The sequence below is a fragment of the Colletotrichum chrysophilum genome (assembly GCF_026319265.1).
Source record: "Colletotrichum chrysophilum strain AFK26 chromosome Unknown scaffold_11, whole genome shotgun sequence".
Taxonomy (NCBI): domain Eukaryota; kingdom Fungi; phylum Ascomycota; class Sordariomycetes; order Glomerellales; family Glomerellaceae; genus Colletotrichum; species Colletotrichum chrysophilum.
The window spans coordinates 567,521-584,346 of NW_026517298.1; the positions used below are offsets into that span (position 1 = coordinate 567,521).

At 51.9% G+C, this 16,826-nt stretch overlaps 3 protein-coding genes and 2 non-coding genes across 5 annotated transcripts; 2 read left to right on the forward strand and 3 right to left on the reverse strand.

Annotated features, from left to right (window-relative positions):
* Nucleotides 1-2,842: 2,842 nt before the first annotated feature.
* Nucleotides 2,843-4,257, forward strand: COL26b_002360 (uncharacterized protein; the record flags this gene model as incomplete). The annotated part of the gene is made up of 2 exons (XM_053175283.1): nucleotides 2,843-2,962; nucleotides 3,097-4,257. 2 exons carry the CDS (start codon nucleotides 2,843-2,845, stop codon nucleotides 4,255-4,257), a joined length of 1,281 nt encoding a protein of 426 aa, XP_053040903.1.
* A 1,795-nt stretch (nucleotides 4,258-6,052) lies between these two features.
* Nucleotides 6,053-6,136, reverse strand: COL26b_002361. Its single transcript has one exon. It is a non-coding gene; the product is annotated as a tRNA-Trp (tRNA).
* A 698-nt stretch (nucleotides 6,137-6,834) lies between these two features.
* COL26b_002362 lies at nucleotides 6,835-6,943 on the reverse strand. The gene has a single exon. It is a non-coding gene; the product is annotated as a tRNA-Pro (tRNA).
* Nucleotides 6,944-9,766: 2,823 nt separating this feature from the next.
* COL26b_002363 (uncharacterized protein) lies at nucleotides 9,767-11,134 on the forward strand (the record flags this gene model as incomplete). Its single annotated transcript, XM_053175284.1, has 1 exon — nucleotides 9,767-11,134. One exon carries the CDS (start codon nucleotides 9,767-9,769, stop codon nucleotides 11,132-11,134), a length of 1,368 nt encoding a protein of 455 aa, XP_053040904.1.
* Nucleotides 11,135-14,749: 3,615 nt separating this feature from the next.
* COL26b_002364 (uncharacterized protein) lies at nucleotides 14,750-16,356 on the reverse strand (the record flags this gene model as incomplete). Its single annotated transcript, XM_053175285.1, has 2 exons — nucleotides 14,750-14,992; nucleotides 15,073-16,356. 2 exons carry the CDS (start codon nucleotides 16,354-16,356, stop codon nucleotides 14,750-14,752), a joined length of 1,527 nt encoding a protein of 508 aa, XP_053040905.1.
* Nucleotides 16,357-16,826: the final 470 nt, after the last annotated feature.

Consider the following 16,826-nt stretch of genomic DNA (forward strand, 5'->3'; position numbering starts at 1 on the left):
ATCAAGGTTCTAAATTACTTTCGTTCATCACCCGACTTTGAGTTGATAACACGAGTTTTTATGCCCGAATAATCGCTGCTAGTCTTTGACGCAGTATGGTTGGTTGAATCTTCAACATGGAGGATGGGAGGGAATTTCGTATAAGTGGCTGTCGCGCGAAAAGAAGGGGTCGATCACACCTTGTTCAGATCCCCATGACCGAGTTGCCATCAAGTTGGCTGCGTCTTGTCGGGGAACATCCTGAACATTTATAGTCCGTGCCCCTGAAGCCTTGGCCAACGGTTGGAGATATTCTGCTCGATGGTTTTACCGTGCGGCATGGAGGGCGGGAAATTCACCCGTCAAGTCATGTCATCGTGAGTCTCGACTGATTCTCGACTCTTTCGGCGAATAAGCCTCTCTTTGCATTGATCATACTCTTGTTCTGCCTTTTGCGACATACGACTTTTGACAGGACCGAAAAAGACTTGATTCACCGTTGCATCGTAAAAACTGAGATCCCGCGCACGAACTCAGCTCTCAGAGATCGCACAAGAATTCAGAGTTCATATGCAGAAATAAGGCGATGTGAGAATTGATGCTGTCGCATATTCACACCGGAGGCAGCCACGTCCGTCGGAAATGCTCACGAAAAGGGAACTGTTCCTCCGAGGACTTTCATCGGCCCAGCATGTGCGGTGCTGAAGCCTCCGCAGCTTGCATGGAGCATCGTCTCGGAGTTGAAGAAATTCTGCCCCCACATCACCGAAAGCCACGAACTATGAGATCTGTGATCGTCGGGTTGAGTGGGCTTGGCTTCCAGAAGGTTAGGAGAACGGGATGAAGACCGGGTTCTGCTAGGAGTCTTGAAGTTTGCTCAGGATACCATTGCGTAAGTTGAGTTCATCGGGATGTTTGTGCCCAGGTGATGAGGAAGGAGAGTGTCTTGGCAAGTTTGTGAAGCGGAGGCCATACAGAAGGCTTGAGCAGGAGGTGAGCCGGGCTTGTCATCGACCCCTTTGCCCGATTAGCAGGGCGAATAGGAAGTGAGTGCATGCGGACATTGACAGCGCGGTTTCGAGTAGGGAAGAAGAATATCAGTCCAATGCCGTTGGGATGCGTCAGTTTCGTCGCTCGTCAGAAACGGCTCCTGAGAGGATAGTTGGCTGTCGAGAACAGACAAGAGCTAGAAGAAGAATGCGGGAAGATGGCGGAGTCTAAATAGAGTTTCTGCTTGAGCCACAGACTAAACGACCCCGCTTACATACTGCCTGCAGCACTAACTCGTGTGCGTAGACGCTTGTGTGGTCGGCAGTTAGTACGAGGTGTGCTTGGCAGCCCTTCTCGAAGCCGGTCTCGAAACACCAAGTGTGAAACATCACAGCGTTCACCCCGGAGCTGCATCCGGATGGAGACTAGGATCGCGAGCGGGGAAGCTGGGCCGGGACCAACATACCTGACGCTGTACCAACCATAACCACAGACAATACGCACAATATGTCCAGCTATGCACCAGGTTGTAAGTATTCATGAAGATGACGGGCACGCACGGTTCGCTTGGATAACTCGTCTCCTGATCGGCTCAGTGGGAGATGGGAGAGCTCAGGTTCCCGTGAAACATGACAACCGACACCATGGTTGCTGCATGCACGCTAGAATCGCACGTCCGAACTCTAAACTCCCCTATTGGCGATGTACCGGCATCCAAGCCGAGCGTTGGCTACCTATCTTGCGGTGGCGAGGCAACTATCATGCGGCGATGCTCAACGGTAGTCATTCGTATGGTAACTTGGTGTAGAGGCACGAATCACATACACACCATCTCGACAATGTGCGCACAGAGACACACTAGCGCACACGCATCTTTCGTGCTCACATCACCCACACACATCTACCGCTTCTCGAGTTTCCATCCCATCTCATCCCATAACTTCCACACCCCCAAAACCTGGATGAATACGTTTGCTGAAGGTGTAGAGGAGAGCAGAGTGAGAGAGAGAGGAGCTTTGTCCTTCCCTGTCGGTGTCCCCTTCCGTTAGTGCCCACCAGTATGCAGCCCATCTGGCATCTGAAGCAAGACCAGTTATCCTTGACGTGTCAAGGCTCGAAGGCGAACGGGTGTCCGGGGGAAGGGTTGATAACGACTTACCCTCCCCACTCATGATGCATTCTTAGGTCTCTGCTCGTCAACATCCTTAATTCAATCTACGGCGTTAGGTTTCGATCCTTTCCAACTTCCGGGGAAATAAGTTACATGCCGCCCGGAGCGGCGACTTGGCGACATTAGCTCCCCTGCCCGCACGAACTTCGAGCACGCAGCCAAGGGGGCCCACTCTCTTTGGACTCTTTGGTTACATGGAGTGGTGAGCGAGTGGCGATAGCAGATCAATACCGGTCGATATGCGGCTCTCCACATCGTCGACGGCCTGTAATGGCCTGGGATGGATATTGTTTGCGCTTTCGATGTTGGGTATCGTCGGGGCGAACGGACAAGGCTTTCATATTGTTGAGCACCGGCTGGTGTCGCGACAGCTACCAGATCTGAGTAATATCTCAACATGCGGCGTGAGTATTTCTCGAACGAATATGCGATACCACTACTAACATTCCGTCGAGTTGAACTGTCTGGTTCAGTCCATCACCGGCTCGGGCTGTGACCTGACGAATACGACTTGTTCATGTGCTAGTTCGCAGCTTGGCCAGCTCGCCGCGAGCTGCTTGATCGCGAATTGCACTATGCAGGACTCATTAGGTATGATGATGATGCTCAGTGTCGAGGGGTCTTACAAGCTAACAGGGTCCAGATCTGGCAAAGCTTCAAGCCAGGCAATGTAACTTGCCGCACGAATCCCAGACCACGAAGATGCTGGCCATTCTGGTCACAGTCTACGTTACCGCACTCATTGCCATCGGCCTACGACTTATCGCAAAGAGTTTTGCAAAGATATGGAGCACAGATGATGCTTTGATTGTCGCTGCCATTGTAAGTCGAAACAGGGCTAACGAGCTTGAGAATCACGAGCTGACGAAAATATCAGGTAATTGCAATTGCGCCGTTCTCTCTTGTGATCATAAGTAAGTTCCCCGGTTGGAATTTATATACTTAGGCGCTGACAGTGTCCAGTGGCTACGATGGGATTCGGGACACATCTTTACGACCTGCAGTCCGGACAACTGACGAAAATATTGCAATTGTTATATGCCGCCGAGATCGTTTACGTCTTCGTGCTTCTGTTCGCGAAACTATCTCTGGTCACGTTCTACCTCCGCATATTTACGGTACCCAGGTTTCGGATGGCGGCCTACTCTTTGATTGCATTCCTTGTGCTCGGACAGGTCATTATCGGATTTCTGACCATCTTCTCGTGCCATCCGATTGAACTCTTTTGGAACAAAGACATTCACACCGGTGGCTGTCTCGACATTAACCAACTGGCGTATGCCAACTCAGCTCTCGCCATTCTTCAGGACCTCATCATACTCGCCCTGCCGATAGCAATGCTGCCGGGCTTGCAAATGAACAAGAACAAGAAAATCTCCGTCGCTGTGATCTTCCTTCTCGGCTCTGTCGGCTTCATATCGACCATCATCCGTCTCCAAGTTCTCGCGGTATTCGGTAACTCGATCGACCCGACGTGGGACTACGTTCCGGTGGTTTGGTGGACAACTATCGAGCTTGGTGTCGTCATCGTCTGCGCGTGCCTGCCCATGATCCGCAACCTCGTGGAGAAGTGGTTTCCCAACTTCAAGCTCTTCAAGTGGTCCTCGCCAAAGCCGTCGAAAGACAGCGTGGGATCCTCTTCGGTCGGGACCGACGACAAATCATACAAGATGGGGCGATATCAAAAGTTTGGCAGGAGCACCAGCCCGCCGCAGTTCAGCGACAACTACGTGCGTGATCACATCGGGGGGCCCCCATCAAAGACCGACGAAATTTCTCCGACAAAATATCGAGATATGTACGCTTACGGCGGATCTAAGCCTAAGGTTTTGGAGGACCCCATGTCACCACCTCAACCATACGATCTATCATGGAGGTCGACGAACCCCTACGGAATATCTGGCGAAAATCCGTACGCCGTTGGAAAGACGAATTACAGACTCAATATTGAAATGTTGGAAAGAAAAGACAGGAATTTTGATGAGGAGCTTCCTGACATTCCTGAGCATCCTGAACAAACTGAGGTGGAGTACTACGGTCAAGCAATTACGACGGGGGAGCACCCACAACCATCGCGATGTTCTCATTGCGGGAGATCACGCTGCGGCGACATATGATCCTTGTAAAACAGTCTCATTGTACTATCATAGATACCAAATGTGTTTGAGTTTATCTGCATAGCTTACAAGTCCATTTCAGACTATGTGCTGCTCGTTTGAGGCAATGCCGCCCCGTCGGAGGTTTGTCAAGGAACCGGCGCCGGGCCCCGCCTTCGCGCCGAGAGCAGTCCGGGGCGCTCCGGGGTCAACCCGGTTCTTGATCGGCTCTTGAATCCTAATGCAGCTTTGCACTCGGCCATCGCACCGACAACTTCTCCTATCTGATCTTCGGAGAGAAGGATAGATAGCCTCGTTTACCGTCCCACTCTCATGACGCTTATCTCAAAGATTGCAAGGTTCTTATCACATGCGGGGATCCAAATGCAACGTAGACACCGACATTCCATGACGCTTCAGCTGCAGCCATGAACGCCTCATTCAATCTCCACCAATTCTCACCAGAATTCTTGTCCAACACTCCTAGGAGATACAAATACCGCCGAATGCTGCGTCCTCCGTGAACCACCATCACCACCAGCTTTGACAGCGGAAAGATGCACCAGCATTGACCCGAGTTTCGCCACTCCCGCCCGTGGTACAACCGCTATCCCCAAACAGGTCACCTCCGAAGCCGCATTTGGCTGTTTCCTGAGCTTCGCGTCGCAGCTTCCCGCCTCACAGGACCACGTGAAACATGCGCCTTCTCTCCACAAGGCTCAGGCTGTTGCTGCTGCTGCTGTCGTCGGTAGGGCGATGCTGCGAACAGCAGCAGAAGCACACCTGCAGCACCTGCGGCAACTCGAAGCCGCAGGTCCCTATGCCCGCCGCCCTCCCGCAGTGTCTTCCCCAGGAGTGGACAACGTGGACGACGGACGATGGGGTTGATGCCTCGACCCGCGCGTACTGGATGCGGCAGGCAAACCTCGCATTGCCGAACCCCTGCCCGTTCGCGGCCTTTGGGGCTGTTGTTGTGAACCACACGGCCGGTGGCCTGGGGGAGCTGGTCTGTACTGGCGCGAACAACAACCAGGGCTCAGGCAACCCGACGCTTCATGGTATGCAGAGCAACATGTTATTGCAACTGCCGTGAGAGAACAATGCTGACTAGTAGCAGGCGAGATGGTAGCGATCAACAACTGTTCGGCCATCTTCACGGATCCTCAGGGACGTTACAACATGACGCCCGCAGATGCTCTTCTCGCGTTCGGTGATCTGACGCTCTACACCAACGCCGAGAGCTGCCCCATGTGTGCGTCGGCAATCCGCTGGGCTGGGTTCAAGGAGTACGTGTATGGTACCAGCATCGATGCCCTCGTCGACATGGGCTGGGGTCAGATCACTGTCTCTTCAAAAGAGATCTTCAACCAGTCTTCCAGCCTCTCCAGTGAGACCGGCTTCCTTGGTGGTGTCTTGACGAATGAGACGGACGGGTTCTTCAGCTGGCAGTTCCGTCCAAACGCGACTTGCCCGCAGGGCTGCTCTCGGGCGGCGAGCGGCCGTTGTGCGCCTGCATGAGGATGCGGAGCCGGTGCCGCGTGTTCAACCCCGCCTTGTGAGGCAGGAATAAGGTAGACAAGACAACAGTTTACTTGGCATCGGAGATGATTCTGTTTTCGACATCGTGAAATTCCCCCAGACTCTGATTTAAGCTCTCGGCAACACCAGCTGATGCGTTTGTAAAGCATCTTCACCGCAGAGCTATGCCGCATCTGCGACAAAGTCAAAAGCAAGGCCAAAAAGAGAATGACTGAATGATCCCAACCTGATTTGAACAGATAACCTGAGCGCTGTCAGCAACCTATCACCATGATGAGGGTGTCATGAGGGGATCGAAACCCCGGGGTGTAACTTACCTTTCGATCTGGAGTCGAACGCGCTACCGTTGCGCCATAGGACCGTTGAAGGGCGAGAGGGTATCGTGGATTGTGAGCGGGCAATGCTCGTGGGTCATTCTCGTGATCAGGGCGAGCCCCGCATGCAAGAGGGTCTGCAGGCTCGTCTAGACTTAGCGTGTTGATGTGACGGATCTCAAAGTCGAAGTTTCTTTTGCGTTCTTCAGTTTATCAGCGGGTCTCTGCAACAACTAGACATCCCATACGGCAAGGACTAAGGGATGAACAAGACTGGCGCAGGAGAGCCTGTGGAACATTTTGCTCTGTTTCATATATCCTATAACACTGAGCTGAGACGAGAATGAATTGAGTGAGCATAGCGGTTGATTCAGCATGAAATCTTCTAGGTGGTTTGATCGCAGAAAATAGAATCTAAGATAATGAATTACAGATTCTCAGGTACCGTGAGAGGTCATTGTTACCTATGCAAGTGCTTTTCCGTTCTTCTAGATATTCATTAAGATATAGACAAACAAAGACTCCTTTCTCAAACTCAGTGAGACATATAAATGTCGCTTCTCACTAATAGGCAGAAGAATAATAATAGCATGCTAATTCACTGATCAGGCAACAGAACGTAAACGCATCCTATCAATTACGTTCTATTGTTACTACTATCTATATCATAAAGATTTCTTGAGAAAAAAAAAGAAGAGTTACTACATACAACTGCTTGCTTGCTTGACGTTCAAAAATGTCAGGAGGGCTCAATCGGGGATCGAACCCGAGACCTCGCCCATTCACGCTGTGCGCAAGGGCTGTGAAGAACACAAGCACCCGAAGGGCGAATCATACCACTAGACCATTGAGCCGACGTCGGCTTACAATCCCTGAGGGACCGAATGCGCGGTGGATGGCTGTGGCGCAAAAATTGGGCACTATGTTAGACGGGCTGCTGACAAGCTTATGCGTCTGCTATCAGGTCGCGCTGGTAGACTCAATCGCGCTCTTTCAACATTGCCGAAGACTGGATCGCAAGAGCTGCAAAACGCTGTTAAAGAAAGTCTGTTTACTCGGAACAGAGTTCTGTTAGAGCCTGCCAAGATTGGTCCTTGGGGTAGGATGCAAGGTCAACTCTGGTGGTAGTGCGGAGATAGCTTCGGACACTCGCCACCAACAGGAAACCTGTTCGTATGAATCCCAATCAGACAACAAGAAACCTCAACTCACCGCTAGAAAATCTTGCGTGGCCTTGGCCAAACGACGGTTCTGTCAGTGCCTAACCGAATTACTGATTTCTTCCCCCTTGCCGCGTATCTCTAACCATCTCTAACCGAGCCAGAGTTGATGCCTTTCTGGACTGGACCTGGCAGTGGGACGCGTGCCGGGCTTGTGCACGCGGTCACTTTCCCCATCGTTTCCACATCGCCAAAATAACCTATGGACCAAGCTCTAGACTCACCAGCCTGCTGGTACCGTTGACACAGTGACACCGAGGGAATTGGGATAGTCCGGAGTCCGGATACGTAGTCGATTCGATGAGCCGATCAACGAGATTGGGTTGCGCGGAATGCGATTCCTGGTGTTCATTGCCGTATTCGAACAGAGTTTAGTTGCGAGCTCAGGAAAACTCGACCGAAGCGTCCGAATTGGCCGATGGATTCGGCGACAATGGAGCGAGGGGATCAACGCCCACGTGCTCACTTTTCCTCACCCTCAGCTGCCAGAATTGATTGACTTCATCTCACTGAAAACGTAATCATCTCGCACCCATTCGCTAGGGGCGGTCCTGGAACTATCCGACCCCCGTGGGAAAGCTGGAACCACATCCGGGACCCCTGTTTTGGCAACGGTCGAAGCGCTTAGACGACATTTTAGCGGTGGCAAATTGGGCAGACTGGCGACTGGCGCCTAGCGCAATCAACTCAACCAACTTTCATGTCGACACGGTGGATTTCCTTCGAGAAAACTCGCGGAAAACAGATCAGATCCGGCTGTGCGCCGACCATGGAAACGGATCAACATCCTCCCACTTGCCTTCGAAGCTAGGGGTTCCCGAGAGCGAGGAAACCCTTATCCCTGCCTCGCGACATGGGACGTTCAGACTTGGACAAGGAAGACAAAACTCGGTCCGTGATAGGAAACCTGCGTTGCCAGATGGACAGTTCATATCAAGCCGTAAACAACTCTCTTACTGCCAGAGCTGTATAGCCCTATGAACATTTATCACCTGGGGTTCTGTCAACATACCTGAGACAGAATTTATTAACAGCTCCAGCGGACATCGCTGCTGATCGCGGCATTTGCGAGGGCATTATGCAGATCTTGTCAGGGTTGCCCAAGCCTCTGGCTCGGCGAGAGCGATTCGTTGCAGCCGCCAGCAAGCGGCAGAACTCGCCTTACAACGCCTCGCCAGGCACTCGTGGCTTGTATAAAAATGCTTGTAATACGACCCTAATCTTACCCTGACGCCCGGACGCCAAGAACATGGAACTGCATGCAGTTGTGGTGCCTGAACAAGGTTCATGACTAGTGTACGGTCCAACGACAGGAACCACTGCACAACAGCTTTTCTTCGTCTGAATAACATGAATAAGTCCAATATAGAGTAAATTGAAATGTTTCTATAGAAGTTCATCTGATATAGTTCATTTGACTTTTTCGAAATGTCTGCCCAAGCCGTTCTTCCTATTTGGTCGTCAACGACGATAGCCCCCAACGGAGTGTGTTCCGAGCGCACTCGCAACGGCCCCAGGCGCAACTGAAGCGGGGATAGAGTTACAGATGTGGAAAGTCGTGAGCCCCTTCTAATAACATGGGAGTTTCTCGGTGGGTTTCGTCTCCCCCTTCCGGCTAGGTAACCTGGCGCGACATGCAAGGAGTCGACATCTTGATATTGCACCCCGTCTGGGGTGGTGGGCAGACAAGAGCAGTCAAAAGGGGGCGCCCTGCCGTCAAAAGACAGACCCCAATGTATTATGTGTTTGGCCGGATGCCCGTCATGCCTCACAACAGTTGCATCTTGCCTCGTACTCGCGTTTTCTCGTGATGTTGTTGCCCTCAACGCCCTGGGCGGCGCTCCTGCTGGCCAGCGTCTTTTCTCCCGCCGTGAAGGCGGACGACTGCTCAGTCGACCCGTTAGTATTACCCATAAAAGTAAGGAAAAAACATCTCACGAGTCATTCGCTCACTTTTTACGGCTCGTCTGTTTCTCTTCTTTTGGTGTTTTGGTGGGTTTGTTGTGTGATCGTGGAGTACTGACTTGGCCCCCCGCAGAACGTTACCTTTCCGAATGGCATCGGTGCCAACCGCGGCGTCAAGCTCACGCTTGGTGGCCAGGTGCAAGGCATGCGCATGTCAACTATTCTTAACAATACGCGAGTGAGGAATATTCTCGATTGCCCGAACGAGGACACCTTGGCGTTCGTCGGCTGCCAAGGCGCATCTGGCAGCGTCTATGATACATCAAAAGACACCTTCACTCAAGTCTACAACATCAAGGACTGGAATGTCTCGTAGGTGGCTCATTCCTACGCAGTGCATCATTATTTGCTGACCTTTTTCATAGAGTAGTTGATGCACAACCCGCTGACGGCGTCACAACGGTTCTCCATGGATACGACACCGCCAACTTTACGGATGGCCCGGCAGTGGTCTACGGCTACCCTTTCGAGATCTGGGCGGACTACGACTCCATGAACAAGAGTGCTTTGGCTCTTGGTCCCGAATCTTCCACGATTGACCTGCTTGTCGACCACAAAATCGCACCGACTTCGGCATGGAGTTTGGATTACGGATCGACCTCTGAGCTCTACCCCCGTGATGGCCAGCTCATTTTCGGCGGCGTCAATGAAGCGCGTTTCAACGAGACGAAGAAGACCGAGTTCACCATGTGGGGAGCGGGTGCGCCTGTGCCATGTCCTCTGCAGGTTCTCATTTCCGATATCGTCCTGACGAACGAAGACGGCGATCACTCGCTCTTCAGCGACGTCGGCACGCGAGTTTCCGCCTGTATCGACACGGTCCAGAACGACTTCACTTTCACCCCGAATATGTTCTCACGATTCCAAAACTTCACCAACCATACCACAACATTCAACGGCACCACATATAGCCAGTCGACATACCCCTCCAGCCTCGAGTCCATGATCGGAACCCTCACAATCAAACTCACAAATGGTTATACCACAGTCATTCCTCACTACGAGTTGGTCTCCCACGAGCGTGGAACCGACTCTCGTGGTAGATATGCCGTTACGAACAACACCCACATTCAGGCCACCGTCGGTTCAGGCCTGAGCGATTTGGGCAACAATGTCCCTATTCTCGGAGGTGTTTTCCTCTCCCAGAACTACCTGCATGTCGACTACGCCGCGGGCAAGTTCTGGCTGAGCCCTCAAGTCGCAAATGGCACATTGGCAGACAACATCACATCAACTTGCAACGGCACGAGTAGCGGTACCAGTGGAGGAACTGCAATGGGTGTCAAAGTCGGTGTCCCAGTAGCCATTGGCGCTGCCTTGATATTCTTCGTCGCGCTCTGGTTCTGGTTGAAGAATCGCAAGCGGAACCCCAATGCCGGGGTTGCCGGAACGAGGGCCATTCCTCGATCAGAAAAGCGGGACGCCCCAGACTCTAAGTCATCGACAACCCGGTTTGCTGGATACCAAAACTACCACGCCGTAAATCCAGATAATCACATGGAGCTCGAGGGCGACATGGGCGCAAGGCGAGCAGAGCTAGAAGAGCCCGCTCCTGCATATTCAAGAGCGTCGGAGTGGCCCCGCATGAACTCAATTCAAGGAGAGAATATGACATATTACTCCCAATCACCAGAGGAAGGCGAGAGTTACGAGCTGGCGGATACTTCGCCGATGCCACCACAACCGCCGGTGTTGGCAAATCGGCCGCCCGCGAAGAGGCAAGACACTGCCGTGTCGGCCATGAGCGACCGTGACACTTTTACACAGAGTCCGACTGCGTTACGAAAGCAGATATCTAATATCGACGACATGGTGTCGCCAACTAGTACACGGGCAAACAGCACGAGACGTCCTTTTTAGCGTATTGGATAGACGATTAATGATAATTCACTTCTTGAGGCAACAAATTTGGTTCCGATGACACTCGCGCTGTGAATGGTACATAAAATGATGGGGCTATTGCCTGATCAAGTCGGTACTAATTGTAAGGACTATGATGATCCTCCAAAAATGGATGTCCAAAATGCGCTGTTCTCATGAACATGCTAATCTAATAATACATATCGAACATGCCGCGCTGCTGCAAAGCCGACATGACTGCAACCCAGATAATAATGCCCAGTACAAACCCCCATAGTGACAACATAGCCATGCTCTTCGACGAACGTCCAATGACCATTGCGAAAAACATAGAGGCCGAAAGGATCATGATCCACAAGAACACACCGCCTTTGTAGGTTATAAGAAGAGAGCCAATTGCAGTCAATAAGCACCAAGTCGTTGTCCACCATCTCCAGTTCTTGATCCAGCCCCAGAGGCCTCCCCACACGCCATACATGGCCGGTGATCCTGCCTTTTCGAGTTCGATAGTTCCGCCTCTGAGACGCTTCTTGATCTCTTCAGAGAGCTGATCGTGGGTGAGGTCGTCGGGATTGCTTTCCTGCAATTCTTTCCTGATAGCTGCGGCAAGCTCCAGAACCCCCTTGAAGCCCTTTGGCTTGTCGAATCGACTACGCATTCTCATGGTCATATGAGATTTGACCCACATCGCTGACATTCCAAGGGTCCATAGAATCAACAGCAGTAGCATGATGAAGAGTTGGATATACGAGAATCCCCACTGATACGTTTCCCGAGCCGAGGCGTTGATTTTGTCTATTTCCGTCACAGGCTGGCACGTGCCGTTTGATTTGATGTAGTTGAGGTCGTACGTCTCGTTCCCCATGTTGTAGGTGTATGTGACCTTGCTTCTATCGCTAAATGGCTGTGTCTTTGTTCTTGGGTCTGTCCAATTATTGCCAAAGATTGTTCTGTACCTCTCCGGAAGGTAGAATGCTGAAATATTCAATGTCGGGGATGACAGAGTCTGATTCATGAAGGTCGAATTGTTGTTTCTAAGTCCAAAGAAACCGTGCTCCTTTGTATCTATACAGCCACGTCAGCATTGTTTCTATAACATAGATCGCTGCGTCGGTCTCACAGTTGGAAATGCTTCCATGCAAAGAGCATCGGCAGTTGAGTGGGTAACGCTCCTGCCACTGCTTATTGCGTTCTTCGTTGCTGTATTCCTGATCCTCCTCGCAGTTGGATGAGCCGTAATAACTCCAACTGTACCACGAATTGGGATAGTATCCGTCCAAAGTATTGCCTAGTAGTTGTTCCGCTTCAAGCTGTTAGTTATGCTGCTTGATAAGAACAAGTCCAAAGCTCAGAATTGGAATGCTTACTGTCGTAGTTGCTTCTCGCAAATGTGACTGGATAATCTTTGGTTAGATTGACCCGGTCACCATCGTGTATGATGTAGGCAATTATGTCGAAATCCGAAAACTTGAGCATTTCTCCGTCGGCTCCCCTAATGAAAGCACCGCTGTTTGCCTGATATCCGGACATCGCGCTACCAAGCGTAGGGAATAAGAGGATGAAAATTGCAACAACGACCATGAATACCATAGCGAATCGTGAACGTAGCCCGTGAGAGCGACTGAAGTCTAGCATTAAGTACCAAGTAGACCAGAAAGTCGGTGACCCGTCTAGGAACACAGTCCAAAACGTCTCGTACGTAACCGGGCTGACTTCCATCGATGTTGTGACATAATCGGAGAAGATGCTCCAAGAGATCCAGGCTAGAAGAGCCTGTCCTCCTCGGCCAAAAACCTGTGAGCTGTCAGATGCTTGCAGGCTAAGCTGGGGAGGCAACAGTTTTACCACGTCCCACGCGACATCAACAAATTTGGCATTTGCGAAAGTCATAGTTCCCCATGCCATTGTGATCTGGAAGAAGCCAGAAGCAGCCCACCAGTCATACTCGTTCATGAAAATATTGAAGCTTCCATCGGGCTGACATGCGGTGTTGTCTGAGTCCGTAATGGTCTGGGGCTGCTGGATGACGACACTCATTAGAACCCCCAGGCCAGCAATCCAACCAAGGAGGAACAACCAGCTGATCGCGATAACCCAATTGAAGTCTATTAAGTCCTGCACTGCGGCGATGACAGCCTCCTTCCAAGCTCGTTTGTTCCATAGCTTCGACCCCAGGTCGGCGCATCGGCGTTTGGATCGCGCGGTCTTCTTGCCAAGTGAGGAGCTGTCGTCGATGAGAAGCGGGGCAAAGGATTTCGTGGAGAGAACAGCACTGAAGCCGGTGGACGTTTTTGAATCAGAATCCATCTTTGACAACCCTAGTGGGATTGAGTGGTCTCAATTCTGTTCGACACCTATGCGACGGTGCTGTCATGACATGGCTTAATTGAGCGGACTTGAATCGCCCGAGAACGGAACACTGAGTACGGAGTAAGCTGCAGAAGAGAGGGGTCATTTTCAAATCAATTGAAGCAGTGGCACAGCAAATGCGGCGTCCGCCTCTTATCACTGTCAGCGTGGAGAGTCAGGATTTTCATCGCGTTGAGTGCTGCCTAACGCAACTGACAGGGGTTCATTTACGCGCCAACTCCAACCAAGCATCATCATGAGCATCGACAGGGGCAGCTATGCTTGCCGTCATTACACAGTCGGATGCCGTTCGGAGGAACGGCGCTACTGCAAATAAGACGGCAGAGTAAGATGATAGGCATCGTTTAGCGATCATTTCAGGAATTCAAGCAGCTGTTCGGTGCTGCGCCGCGGGGCCATCTGGAATAACTGATAGCGAGGAGACTGATCGGCAACTCCACTGCCTTTCTCTTCGTCTTGCAGGTCCTAATTCCGGTCAGGCTGTCTGGTGGCGCAGGGTGACCAGCAAAACGACATTTCAGTGAGCGGCCGCCGCTGATAACTAGAGAAATTGAATACCTGCGTGTGTCTGAGTCCTTGGGCTTTTCGTAGGATCGGCCTCCCTGGCTTGGTATGGGGGATTCGGATCCTTGCACACAGCCAATTATCCTTACGGCGCTGGATAGATTCCAGCCTTATGACGTTCTCAACCCGGACTCCCGGAACTGTCTAGTGAGCAGAGGATATATGTAGATGAAGATGAAAATTGCGAAACTCGCGCGAAAGCCCTTAGGTAGGAGATGACGGTATCTCATGGACTTTTGATGGAAGGTGGATCGCCATTTGGATAAGGTACCTTCCACGAGTTAAGGCCAAGACCACATCTTAGAGGAATGAAACACAGAGCCGACAACAGAGTTTCTTACCTCCAATCACCATTTTCTTTTCTCAAAGTCCGGTAGACATTGCGGTCCAAGTAATCAGATGCAGTCCAAAGCCCCAGTGGTAGTTTAATTTTTGGAAACTTTCTTCCTCGTGGACTACGAACTCGTTTGTAGATGAACTCATATCACGTTACAGCTCTCACGGGACGGACACCAGCAGATTTTGTAAGATTCATCATAATTCGTGACTTAAATCGTAGCGAACGGTAGAAAACGAGCCCCAAGACAAAACATGTACCACGCACGAACGCCCCGCCCAAAATGGCAAACTTTACACCCTTCCCAAGCGCAGCCCACAAATCATCGCCTTCTGCTGTCGTCGTTAAGCATCAACTGGAACAACTGGAATGTCAGCCCCGGGTCGCTTCTTACGTCGCTCCTCTTCACGTCGCCTCTGCTCCTCTCGACGTCGCTGCTCTTCCCGACGCTTTGCCTCCTCTCGACGTCGTTGCTCCTCACGAGCCTTCTGCTCCCGGCGCCTCGCATCTTCTCGCCTCTTCGCATCTTCACGACGCTTCGCTTCCTCTCTGCGCCTTGCCTCTTCTCTTCGACGCTCCTCATCAGACTACACGGCAACCCGTCAGCATGCTCGAGCCACGTCTCGTGCACAACACCTCAACGCCCTCGGCGCTACATCATACCAACCTGGCTCTCTTGTTGGACAGCGCGCTTGTGGTTGTAACCATAACCATTCTGCCTCTCGCGCTCGCGCTGTCTTTCTTCCTCTCGGATCAACTGATCAGTCTTCTTCTTGTCGTACTGCCCATCGCGAATTCTCTCTTCCTCCCTCTGACGTGCGTACTCCTGATCCTTGAGCTTTCCCTCAGTGCGCTGTCTGTCATACTCAGCCTTGCGGATGCGCTCGTCATCCTTAGCACGTTGCTTTGCCGAGTCAGAGTTTTGCTTGTCGTACTGGGCCTTGCGAATGCGCTCCTCCTCACGTTGGCGGGCATACTCCTGGTCCTTCAGCTTGCCCTCAGTTCTCTGTCGGTCATACTGAGCTTTCCGAATACGTTCATCTTCACGATCGCGGTTCTTCTGCTGATCTTTGATATACTGGTCAGACTTTGACCGGCCAGAAGAAGACGACCTGCCATTGAGTCTCCGGTTGTAGTAGTAGTCTGGGTCCTTGTAACCAATCACGTAGGGATCATAGGGCTTGCCGTTAGATTGTGGTGGTGGCGTCTTGGGCTTGTAGGTAGTAGTCGTGTGCGAATCAGGGGTGTCAACGAAGCGCCCATTCTGCTTCTCCTTCTTCTTGATCTCGGCCAACTCCTTGTTCTCCTTATCCTTCTGCCGCTGGAGCGCGGCCTTCTCTGCAGCGTTCTTCTTCTTCACATCGTTCAACTCCTTGATTTCCTTGTTCTTGTCGAGTCTGGCGGCCTCCTTCGCTGACGCGGTTTTGGCGCCCTTTTGACGCGCACGGGCGTCCGCAATCTCCTTCCGTTCTTTATCTTCACTGAAATTCGTCTTTTGCTTTTGCGCCTTTTGGTCCTTTCTAATGTCGTTCAGCTCAGCCTTCTCCTTCTGCTTCTGTTTGCCGAGGCTAGTCTGAGAAGGGGGAACTTTGCTGTTGTTGTTCGGCTTAGGTTTGCTGTTGCCCTTGTTGTTGGCACGCGCGGAGAGAACGTTGCCCTCTTCTTCACCGAGGTTCTCAGCACTAAGATCGCGTGCTTCTACCTCATAATACTCCCACTCACCATCATCGGTGGTAGCGGGAGGGGCAGCAGCTGGGGGAGCCGGCTGGTTGGGGTTAACTTGACGGGCTTGGAGGCTAGGGGTCTCCTCGTCGGTCTCCTCGGCCCGAGACTGGAGCGAAGAGATGGCAGAGCTGAGAGCATCGTCCTGGCTGTCGAGGCGCTTGACGAGGGGTGCCGCCAAGCCGCCAGAGACGAGCAGGGCAAGGAGAAGAGACTTGACAGAGGGCATGATGAGTTGAGTCGTAGACAGTGGTGAAGGCTACGAAAGTGTTGAAGGCGAGAAAGTCGTAGGTAGGCCTGCCGGAAAAGCGCATGTACTGACGGGAAGGTCATGATGTCTTTAATACTCCAGTCCCTATGCTGATTCCCACTTTTGCAGCTCGCAAGAAATCCCCTTTCCACAACAAGCAGCTCTCTAATGGCACTAGTGAATAAGTCTAAAAGATGCGTGATAAGGTTAAGTTGGTGGTCTGAGACGGCCTGGACCTCAGCTCTAGGTGTCGTCGGCACATCGTCGTCTAGTGGATCTGATCTTGGTGTTGTCCTTCCCACGACCGAAAACGAGGCGGACGGCGCCGGCGATTGTACGGCATGTTGAGATGCGTTTGCCGTATCAACGGACTCCAAGATGGCCGTTGGATAGTTCAAGGGTCTGGAACGGGTAAGCTTTCTAGTCGTGCGTTCCGGCTTAGATCAGAT